Below are 12175 nucleotides of genomic sequence, written 5' to 3' on the forward strand. Positions count from 1 at the left end.
TTCATCTGCATCACAGAATTTAAACTAGATGTGTGTCCATGGACCCTGAGAGTGAAAGCAATTTAAAATGCTTTGGATATGATAAGTCTGTCAGCATTTTTAATTTGTCTTTTGAGTGTGTGACAAAGGTTTCCCCTAAAATATCCTTGTGTATTACAAATTAACACCTACCAGCAGCCAATGGCTAAAAGCTTGTCTGAATACCTATATGTTTAGAGACTGAGGAGGATCAAGGAAAACGTGTTACTGTCCATTTCCTTGATTTTTAGGTCTTCAGTACTGAGCTACAACAAGAGGTGGGAGAGTCGGACATAAACTGTTGCAGATGGTTAATTAAAGAAAACACAAAGTAACTTTCTTAAGAGCACAGACACTTCCAAAACAGGAATATACTGAATGAAGACTCTGAGCTCTACTCCAAAATCTACTTCAGCTTCATCTGAATATATATAATATATTTTTAATTCATTCATTTTGATTCATGTTGTTAACAGAGAGGAGAGGATAGGAGAGGAGAGGAGAGGAGAGGAGAGGAGAGGAGAGGAGAGGAGAAGTTGGTTTAGGTCAAATCAAATCGTGGATTGAAGGGTTCTTCAAACACATGCAAACCCTTGATGACCTACTTTCGTGGTGGCCTCCAGCAGAGCAGAATCAGCTGTCATGGCAACATGCACTTCACATCTCGGAGCCCATCATCATTATCATCATTATGATTATCATCGTCATCATTATCAATGGCGCTCCATAGCAAGGGGAGAAACAAGGGGAACATGCCACGGCAGTTAATCTCATCTATTCTAGGGGGACTCATGCGAATGAAACAAAAGAAGAGTGGAGATGAGATCTCAGGAAATACGTGGCGGGGCGATGTAGTTATGTCATGTGTGGAGTCATTCTCTGCGTTTCTGCCTGTTCCTGCTGACACGCCACCTCCACCTGAATGCATGGCAGCAGGCAGCGGCGCTGTGATTGTGTGAGAGCAACCATTACAAAAGAAAGGGAGGGGGGTGAAAACAGAAGGGAAGAGGAAGTCATACTTTGGGCAACGGCGTTTCGGATGACCGGGCTTTCTTGGGAGATATCTGTGAAGAGAGCAAGAGAATTATTTTTCTTGTTTCCCCCTCTTCAGAGATATCTCCTGTGGCATATTGCTGTTCTCTATTACAGAAGTTTGTCTGATCACAGATTTCACTGTCAGCAGGAGCTGTAAGCGGTTCCTCAGACACTAACAGTACATTTAGTCTAACTTTTCGTAGATGTATTCAAATCCGCCCAAGAACTGCGGTGTTATATATGAGCTTTCAGTTGACACGTTTCTTGTGTGATCATTCTTAGCATATTTTATCACGGTCAACAGAAGCAGGTGTTGTACTGCAACACACATGAGAAAAAGGGTCGCAGATTTAAAAACTGAAGGGCCCTGGTCCTTTGGGGGTCATAGTTTGGGTCACACTTGCAGCATGCAGGGACCACACATGTGCACTGAAGAAGAATAAATGTCACATTTTAAGCAGTGACCCTGCAAAGACCCATTCAGCCCAATACATCATACAGAGGGCTAGGTAAGGCCCTCGGCATACAAACTATTCTATTGCTATGTTCTGCTACCACCCAGAGACAGGTGCAGAGACATATTAAGAAGCAACTTATCAAATGTTCAGGTCTGTAGGTGGTTATAACTATAAACAGCCCTTTTCTAGTTGATCAAATGTGTCAGTGTGAAATGTTAAGAAGAACCAATGAACAACAACACATCAGAGGAGACACTCAGAGAGAAGAGGAGACACACAATCACATTCACAGAGGAGAAGTCACACGGCAGAATGATAGAGAAACATCTGTTTTCAGTATGCTTTCTGACGGCTGTAAAATTACTGAAAGGCTTTGAAGCTACATTAAACAATTTAGGACAAGCAAGAAGTTGATGGACTCCAGGGGCGGACAGCAGTGGTGGAAATGTGCACATATTTAGCCAATGCAGTAAATTCTGCAATGGGCATATAAAAAGAACACCGCTGTGAAATCAGAAAGATTTTTCTGATATAAACTAAGCAAGGAAATTTAATTTATATAAACAGTTTTGTACTTTATTTTAAAAATCACAATCACAACCTGTGCAATGCAGCTAAAACCAATATGACACATTTTAGAGAAAAAATATAGGAATAAAAAAAAATCGCAGAATAAAGTAGCTGCATAAGCGTGAACACAACCCTGAATTAGAAGTAGGATAAGGTCCTGATCTATCAAATTTTGAAGGCATCTCCTCTGAACATGTCTCTTTAGATCCCCCTCCCCACAGTTTTTCTATAGGATTCAGGTCAGGCCTCTGGCTGCGTCATTCTGAAACGCTAATCTTTTTTTATCTTTTTTTTTGCTGAAGCTGTTCTTTCGCTGATTTCGATGCATACTTTGGATGTCTGTCACGCTGATAGGTAAAAGTTCTCTTTATTTCCAGCTTTCTGGCAGTCAACAGGAGGTTCTGTTCCAAAACTGACTGGTACCTGGGGCTACTCATGATTCCCTCCACATTCACTGAGGCCCCAGTTCTATCTGTCGAACAACAGCTCCAAATTAGGATGAACTCACGCAGTTAGGCTCTTTATTTTTGACTTTTTCTCTGAAATGCATCACATTGGTATTTCATGGCACTGCATAGGTGGTCATTTTTAAGGGGGTTTTCAGACTTATACACACTGTACGCCTGCATGCAAATCATAATCTCTGCCCTCTGGTTTAGTCTCAGCTGCTCAGAAAAAGGTTTGCTTCTCTTCATTAGTTAATAACACCAACAAAGGAGGCATGTCAAACTATATAATTTCATTGTCTAAAATCTGACCAGCAACCTTCTATCAATCAGCTCATTCACATCAAGAGGTAGAAATAGTTGAACTCTATTGGTTTTATATTCAGTAGGGTGTTAGTACTGTTTTACTTACTTCACTTAAATCTACTGCTCACATCTGACCAAGTAAGACAAAATTGTGTGTTTTACAATCTATGGCTTACAAATGCAATGTTTCTATGTGATTTTTCCCTGCTAAATTTTATAAAGTTTATTTAAACTGGTTGTTTAACAGTCTGGCAAAAGAGTCATTCATTACAAAATTGCTTAATGCAGGTTTAAAGCAAAACAATGTACACAAATATGACTTTAATTTCAGACACGATGGGGACATTTGAATAGTGCGAAGTGTCCAGATGGTATGCAGAATTATCGATGTTGCCTCAGAGGAAAGAGTGTAACAGGTGGAGAGAGAAGCAGTGAGAGACAACAACACAGAAATGACAGACGCCTACATAGAGTGAAAATGCAAAGACGGGAAAACAAAAAGAACAGGCTGAAAGAAATAAAGGCCTGTTCCTAAGTAAGTGCATACAGAGTTAGAGTAGGGGTGTTGGAGAAAGCGGAGGACGAAGTGAGGAACGATGAGCAGGAGAAAGGTGCGAGAAAAGTGAGGTGAGTGAGGGACTGGAAATGACAAAGGTCCGTCCTCGGTACTGAGGCGCGACACCCTCTGTCTGTTATCGCTCTACCTTCATTGGTGCCAGCTGGATGGGGGTAATGTAGGAGGGGTCCACCATGGGCTTGGGACGGTTGGCAGTGTCCGCCAGGAGGCTCTGCCATTGCTGCGGCAGCCCGGTGAACTTCTGCTCCCGCGGGTCGAAGCCCGTGTGGACCCGGTGCTCGAAGTTAGACGGAGCTGAGATCTCCAGCCGTTTCTTCTTCTTCCCAAACATGCTGGAAAACCCTGGCAAACCTGGCAACCCAAAGGAGACAGCGCCTGATTAACATTCTCAGGTCAGATTGATTGACTTTAATTAAATACACATAGGTATAAAACATTAATGTGTACTGTTGGTTGACTTATCAGTTGTCCTGTATAATCTTGCATATATTCATTTATGCATTTGATCGTATATGAGCGGTGTGAAACTACATCATGTTGAGTGGATACACACATACGTAAAATTGATCTAATTAATATCATTGCATAATTAAATGTGCACTGTTACTCTGAAAATACAGAACAAGACAAGTTTTTACATTTATACAGCACATGCTGTTCAATTATCTTTAGTGGTGCGCTTCAGCTGTGTGGTGAACATTTGTCATGCATGAACCATATAATGGTTTATGTAATTTTTTGTCATCCATAAGTAGACATAGGCTGCATTGTTGTCAAAGGTTTGTTCGATCCCTCTCAACTGAAATACATAAAACGTACATCATGCTAAAGTAAAGAATTATTTGTAGAGCTTTGGTGTGCAGCAACACCCGAAGTAGATGCCTCAGGATCTTCCAATAACTGCCTATGTCTCGCAAGCCTTTCAATCCGACAATGAATTCTTTTATACTACAGCAAACTGTGACATTAAAAGCAGGCACTAATTAAAATGAGGACTAAATAAATATAGAGCAGCATGTGCTTTATTTGTTTCTCTTCACATGGCAGGGTTGAAGTATGAATCTGACTGTGACTATCAGTGTTTGCTGATGCTTTATATTGTGCTGGGCATTTATGCACTCTGCTCTGTAATAGCACAACGCTGCAGGATACAAACAAGGAATGAACAAGCAAAAATGTCCAAACATGCTACAAAAACCAAGTGTCCACTTTGGTTATGTAACATCAACAACGGGGGAATAAATAACTGATGCGCTATGGTGAAGAGGAAAAGAAGGAAGAAGATGCCAAGCTGGGATGTTTGATAGTAAGGAGCTACTTTCAGAGGCACACATAGAAGCTCCTGTCTGAGCTTTTTGGAGCGGTTTGGAAATCTCACTGCGATACTGGTGGTTTGGGTGTATGCATAATGTCCAGTCATCGGAACAAAATGTCATAATGTTGTTGGCGTGGCTGTGAATGGAGTCTATTGTGTGAGTCCTCTCTAGAAGACATTGTCCTCTGAGAAAAACACCCTAGTTTTCTCTCTCGACCTCTAGTTTTCTCTCTCCCGCTCTGTTATGGCAATGTTTGTTGTGCCAGTTCATGCCACACATTCATGGTTTTACAGGCATGTATTATACAGTACATGTGCATTATGCGCAACACAAGTATTTGAGGATTGATCTTCTTAAGGAAAAAAGCACCCGGTGCCTCTGTTCACTCTAGTAAGCACATGTAACTGACACTCTTTAAGAACTGAAATTACAACTGCTATTTGCAAAATATAACAGCAAACTAGCATAAGTCAATAGTAACATGTAACTTTGATAACATGTCTCTCTGAGATTTCAATGCTTTAATTTTCATGAAAATGATAATAATAAAACTGCCTTGAAAGGGCAGTTTTGAAGATTTTCATTTGAATAACTGTCTGTAAAATCACTATCAGTCATGGAACAGGGTAGCAAACCGGTGAACAAGTCCATAAACTACTGATGAAAGTATTGTATAAGAAAGTCCTGACATCTACAGTATTACAAACTGGGCGTCTGTAGAGACATTCCTGTGCTAAATCACATGTCACAAACAGTCAGACTCGTGGTCCATCAATCAGAAGTCATCTTTCTGCCAGAGCGGGTGGACGGAGCTAATGTTTTAACTGACTGAACACATCACACAGGCAACACAGTTTGGATCTCTGGGAAGTGAGGCTCAAAAACACACCTGCAAGAAAACAGGATCAGAACTGTTTCCTCCAACTACAGGGACGTATCTGGTTGTTAACATTATTAAATCCCATCCCGTTCAAATTATTTAGATCCCAACTCCACACCAGTCTTTTAGAACTGAAGAAGCTCCTTGGCTCCTTCAAGAAACTCAACAAGTCTAGTTGCCCTTGTCTTAGCTTGGTTTTTTGGGATATACCATGACCTGGGTGACTGAGATCCCTCATAGACACACCTGCAATTACTGCACATTAGAACAAAACATGGATCTTAGAGATCACCACATTAAATATGCACAAGATGATATGCATATGATACAAAGATGAATGAGTGAAGCTGCAGAAAAAAAAAATCACAACTCTTTCCACTTAATCCATTTTGATGGCATGGAAATAGGGGTAACATGATTTGTTCCAGCATAGCCCTTGGATGATTTGGCTGTTTGCTTACTTTTAACAAGCACTTATTTTTAATGTGGTAAAAGTCTTGTATTGTTAAAAGGAAAGAAAAACTGTAAGATTCAAAACTGTTGTTGTCTACATTTGATTGGCTAGAACTGGCAGGCTGCCTGAGGGCTGGTGTTACACTGTCGGGAGCAAGAGACTAAGTAAACAAATTGTGCTGTGGCCTATGTGTCATGGCCGGACAGCATACTGTTACGAGTGCTGAAGAGTAAGGATCACATCAGCATCATGCCGGACACATGCATGTATGTTTCCCTTGCTCTCTAATGTTCTCAGCATGTAGACTGACAACAGCAGTGCAATTTTCCACAGTAAATGTTTGCTTCCTGGGTCATTCAACAAGTTAAGATGAAAGACAAATTGTATGCTGTGTTAGATAAGAAGAAGACTTTAGCAGGAAACCTGGTGTAAGATGTTTAAAGTCTGTGGCTCTCAGCGTAAGGTTTTCAAAATGGTGTTCCATCAAACATCAGACAAGTGAATAACAGCAGACAAAATATGGAATTTAATTCAATTCTGGTCTTTAAGCAAGTGCAGTGGTTACAGTTTGGCTGGATTTGCTTGAATACAAATGTCCTTAAACCAAACAAAGAACAACTAACTAACACTAATGCTGTTTCAGGCATTTTTCTAAACCTGAAACTCCACAGAATAATTTGGTTAGCTAACGATATGCAAAATAAATGCTAAGTCTCTACTTCAGGTAGCAACCTGAGTAGGCATAATGACATGTGGAGCTTATTTATAGCTGATAAACACACTGTTTGATTTATCCCTCTCACTTTAAATACAGTGTTTTTGGTTTTGGACGAGAGCTAAAAAAAAGAAAACACCCTCTAAAACACTATAGTGTTGTTATAATTAGTGCCCGTGCTTCAACACATGTAGAATAAGCAGTTCAAGATACTGCAAACATTGCGGGTTACTTCCAGAAAGGTGTCAAATGATTTGCACAGCAGTATGTTAAATCAGTGTTTGTTGTGAAGTCTATTGACTAGGCAGAGCCTCTTCAGATACAGTGGCAGAAGTCTACAAAGAGTCTATTTCCAAACGTAAGTTTAAACAGACAAGGCAAAAAAATTTAATCATGGAAATCTTTCTCAGTCATTTCCTTTGCTGCCCAGCAGGAGAGCCAGACAGACCAAATTAGTGGCCTCAAACAGGAAAGATGGAGAGATAGATTGATGGGAGAGGGAGATGGGCGGTGGTGGGTGGGGCGGGGGCAGATGGGAGCAGAACATGAGAGCAGAAAGGAAGCAGAGAGAGGAGGTTAAGGAGAGATCTAAAAAAATAACAAACAGAGGATACAAAAAAAGAGAAACGGGCAAAAAACCTAAAGAGTTGTGGAAAGAGGAAGGAAACCTTAAGGCTTTTGTGATGCATGCAGCGCAGCACAAATGCAGCACAAGAGATTATTATGCAGCACACAGCTGCCTTTAGAAAACTCAATGCTGGATCAAAAGGGTTTTAAGTCATAGAAACCTCGTCCCACAGGCATGTTTACACAACTCTGCCTTCTACGCTGCATTCACTGTAAGCCTCGGATCAAGGACGTACTGAATCATTTGTGAGTAAAAATATGCTATTTTCAGTAAAAAGAACACACAGACAGAGTTTATGCAAAGCCACAGGATATCATTTTATATTTATTATGATGCTATTAGGATTCAAATTTGCAAAACACTGAGGCTTAACGTTTAACTCTAAAACTGTGAGCCGTGTGAGTCACAGGAAAATTACATCAAAGTGCAGGATGCATCCATCAAGAACTTCCACAGCGGCATATTACATTAGAGTCCTGAAGGGACAAATACACTAGCTTATAGGGAACTTTTTATGCAACTATCAGATACAATAACCTCATCTAGTGAATATATTTAACTGGTGGAAACGTTTATCAGAGAGGCAGGTCACAAAGGATTGCTCTTTGACTATCTCCTGGTCTATCACGTTGCCTGGTTCACAAAATCCCTGACAAACGCCAAACAATCCCCAACCTTCATCTTTTTCATTTTGTGCTGAGCTACAAATCTCTTATGTAATGAGTACATGTCAGCAACCCTTTCCACTTTTGGCTGATGTCCACTTAAACCTCCGCAAATCGACCCAAGGTTTCCAAACTCGTTACTATTTTTAGAGCCTCTGCAGAAAGTGGAGTCTGTTTCACGCTAAACATTATGCTGATTAGAAGTGACACGCACAAGATAAAGTCGATAAAGACAACATCAAGGATGGAGGTGAAAATAAGCTCCAAGGAGAGGAGGACTCCTCTTCAAAGTGGCCTTCTGCAGTCACCACAGTGACTAAACGGGGCTTGATGGCAGTTGTACTGAATCATTAGTTGACTTATAAAGCAGCCAAAGCCCACGTTACCGTAGAGCTACACATAAACAAAAACAAAAACACATCCCATAAAGCCACATCCAAAGAACCAGATTTGAAATGCAGTAGAATAAAAATAATCATACTAGTATGAACTGTATATCTATCATTGACTGCACACACACATGAAGTTTTGAAGCTCAGTGTGGTAGCCATCTTGACACAACCCGACTTCACCTTACACCCAGATAATCCAAAAAAGGTCAAACCTAGTCAGACAGCTTGCCACCTGTCACTCAAAGCGGAAATGCATAACTTTAACTTATAACTTTAACTTCTTCCCATTTTGTGTATATTGGACAAATTGGGCTGTTTCACCTTCACAAATAATAGTAAAATGATCTTCCATATGGAAATTGTGAGGAGGCTATTTGGTCCTCAAGGACATTTAGCCTTAGCATGACAGTGCTTTATCTGCTGGCTCTATATTTTATCTTTGGGTACATGGTCGTTAACTTTGAGTTCAGCATGCAGTAATGGGTGATTTATCCGTTTTGGTTTGGAACTGTGATGGGTTAAATACACCACACAAGAGGACCAGCGTCCTTACTCTTTTGCGTCGGCGGAAAATTGACCTGGCTCTCCTACAGGAGACGCACTTGTTAAGCAGAGACTCTGGTCGGATGGCCAACAGATTTTACCACACAATTGCTTCCTCTTCAGCTGAAGCGAAAAGTAAAGGAGTAGCTATTGTTTGTAAACGTAATCTAAATATTAAGGTGTTGGACGTATGGGCGGACACCGCAGGAAGGATAGCAGTAGCCAAGGTGGAATTGTATGGGAGGAAGGTAGCTGTTATTTCTGCTTACGCTCCAAACAAATTTGACAAGACTTTCTATGACATGCTTACACAGAAGTTGTTAGAACTATCTGAATATTCTCTCATTGTGGGGGCAGATATGAATGCGGTGTGGCATACAGATGATCGATCTAGCTTGAGCGCCTCCAAAGATCAACAGCTAGCAACTGCAGCTTTACAGTCATGGGCCAAGACCCTTGGCCTGACAGATGTATGGCGTTCCTTCAATCCAACCATGAAAGATTACTCCTTTTTTTCAGCCAGACATAAATCATTTTCACGGATAGATTTTCTTTTCACTTCACCACAACTTTTTCAAAAAGTAAATGATGCTGCCTTACTACCTATTGCATTATCAGACCATAAAGGAGTATTTTGCTGTGCGACCTTGGGCTGCTTATCCAAACGTGCTGCTAGGTGGCGCTTTAATACCACTTTGTTAAAAAATGATGATTATAAATCTCAGTTTTTGTCCCATCTAAAGGAATTTTTGGACTTTAATTTAGGCTCAGTCAATGACCCCAGGATTTTATGGGATGCAGTCAAAGGGTTTATACGAAGTAACGCCATCCGTTTTGCCTCAAATCTGCGTAAGGATAGAACAGCCAAATTACAAGCTTTGGAAGCTGACTTGGCTAGAATAGAATTGACTTTACAAAATAACTATTCCCAACAGGTTGAATTACAACGGGAAATCATTAAAAAGGAAATTAATAATATTTTAAAACAACAGTCAGAATTCCTGATACATAGGACTAGACAGCGTTACTATTTTCAGGGGTCTAGACCCAGCCATCTCTTAGCTTCCAAAATAAGGACCAACGAATACTTTGCTGACATTCCTTCTGTCAGGTCAACAACAGGCCAAATTCTAACTGATCCTAAGCAGGTGAATGAGACCTTTCGCACATATTATTCTAATTTATACCAATCAGAGATACAGTTGGATAGAGATAAGTGTCAGAACTTCCTTGGCCAACTAGATCTACCACAATTGGCAGTGGCTGACTCTACGCATCTGGACGCACCCATATCACTGGAAGAACTTAAGGCAGCAGCTCTCGACATGCAAAGAAACAAATCTCCAGGGTTTGATGGAATACCTCCAGAGGTATATGTGGAATTCTGGGACATGCTGAGTCCGCTACTTCTAGACATGATCATGACATCTATAGACAAAGGAAGTTTTTCACGAGATGTCAATATAGCTCTAATATCCTTACTCTTAAAGAAAGATAAGGACCCTGTAGACTGCAGTAGTTATAGACCTCTCAGTTTATTAAACGCAGATCTTAAAATATATGCAAAGGTGCTAGCCAGACGCATTCAGAATCACATGCCGACATTAGTCAGTTGTGATCAGACTGGATTTATAAAGTCTAGGCTAGCTGCAGACAATGTCAGACGACTTCTCCATATAGTCGATGCAGCAGTAGACAAAACAGCACCAGCTGCAGTGCTATCCCTTGACGCTATGAAAGCCTTTGATAGGCTGGAGTGGTCCTTTTTGTGGGCGGTCTTAGGAAAAATGGGTTTCGGAAATAACTTTATTCATATGATAAAGGTCCTGTATTCAAATCCCTCAGCTCTGGTACTCACCGGGCAACTATCCTCTGTGCTGTTCCCTGTCACCAGATCGTCCCGACAGGGCTGTCCCCTGTCACCGGCACTTTTTGCACTTTCTCTCGAGCCACTAGCTCAGATGATTCGTCAGTCCCCCAATGTGCATCCTATTTCAGTTCGGGATTCAGATCACCACGTATCATTGTATGCTGATGACGTGTTGGTCTTCATGGAGAAGCCACTACAATCTATTCCAAACTTACTGTCCATTTGTGAAGAATTTAGCTGTCTCTCAGGTTTTAAGATCAACTGGACCAAATCTGCGTTACTCCCCCTTAATGATTCGGCTAAAGGGTTGCAATTTCCAGTTGGCATCCCAGTTGTCCAGGATTTTAAATACCTCGGAATACAAATTTTTCCGTCCTTGAACCGTATTGTAACGCACAACTACTCAAAAACATTTAATAAAGTTAAAGCAGACTTGGATAGGTGGATGAATCTCCCTAACTCTCTTAGAGCCCGTGTCTCTATAGTCAAAATGAACATTTTACCCAGGATTAATTTTACCAGCTCAATGATTCCCCTCTCTCCTCCTGTCAATTATTGGAACAAAATACATTCTTGTGTGTCTCAATTTATTTGGAACAGAAAGCGCCCCCGCCTTAAACTGTCCATCACACAAAGAGGAGTGGCCAGTGGTGGCTTATCTGTACCAAATTTTAAGTTTTATTTCTGGTCATTCGTACTTAGACCATTACTTGTGTGGCGTGACTCTGATGCCTCAGTTTCCTGGCGCAGGCTAGAAGAAAACTGTGTGAGACCCTGGAACTTGCAGGAGGTTCTTTTTGCTAACATATCCAATAAACAATGCCAATTACGTTTTGGTCCAATAGTCTCGCAACTCATTCAGACATGGCGTGCGGCTGAGCTTCAGTGTAAAATCTCCTGTAAGTGGCATACACTTACACCGATCTTTAAAAACAATGGCCTATTAATCGGAGGGAGACCGATCTCTTGTGCTGCCTGGTATAACAGTAATATTCGCACTTTAGACAAGGTATATAGTGACACGGGGCTGCGCACCTTTCAAGATATTAGAGACAGGCACAATTTGCCTGCAAACTCGTTCTTCTTCTATCTGCAACTTAGATCATCTTTACAGGCGCATGGTGCTCCGGTACAACAACCATTGCCCATTCACCCACTATACAAAGTACTTGCCACTCGAATTAAAAAGAGAGGGTTAGTATCCGCACTTTATCATTTCTTCCTGGAGGCCTCCTATAATGAACTACCACTTGACAGAATATGGAGGTATGATTGCCCTAATTTGGACTCTGATTTTGATTG

The 12175-nt window shown here is 41.0% G+C and overlaps 1 protein-coding gene across 1 annotated transcript in view; it reads right to left on the reverse strand.

Annotated features, from left to right (window-relative positions):
* Positions 1–12175, reverse strand: part of pak5 (p21 protein (Cdc42/Rac)-activated kinase 5) — a 69668-nt gene that overhangs the window by 31724 nt on the left and 25769 nt on the right. The window contains exon 2 of the mRNA XM_084559839.1: positions 3538–3761. Coding sequence (XP_084415965.1) covers positions 3538–3741 — 204 coding nt within the window. The 5' untranslated portion in view covers positions 3742–3761. The remainder of the gene's footprint in view (positions 1–3537; positions 3762–12175) is intronic.

This window comes from Chelon labrosus, assembly GCF_963514085.1.
Source record: "Chelon labrosus genome assembly, chromosome: 14".
Lineage (NCBI taxonomy): Eukaryota > Metazoa > Chordata > Actinopteri > Mugiliformes > Mugilidae > Chelon > Chelon labrosus.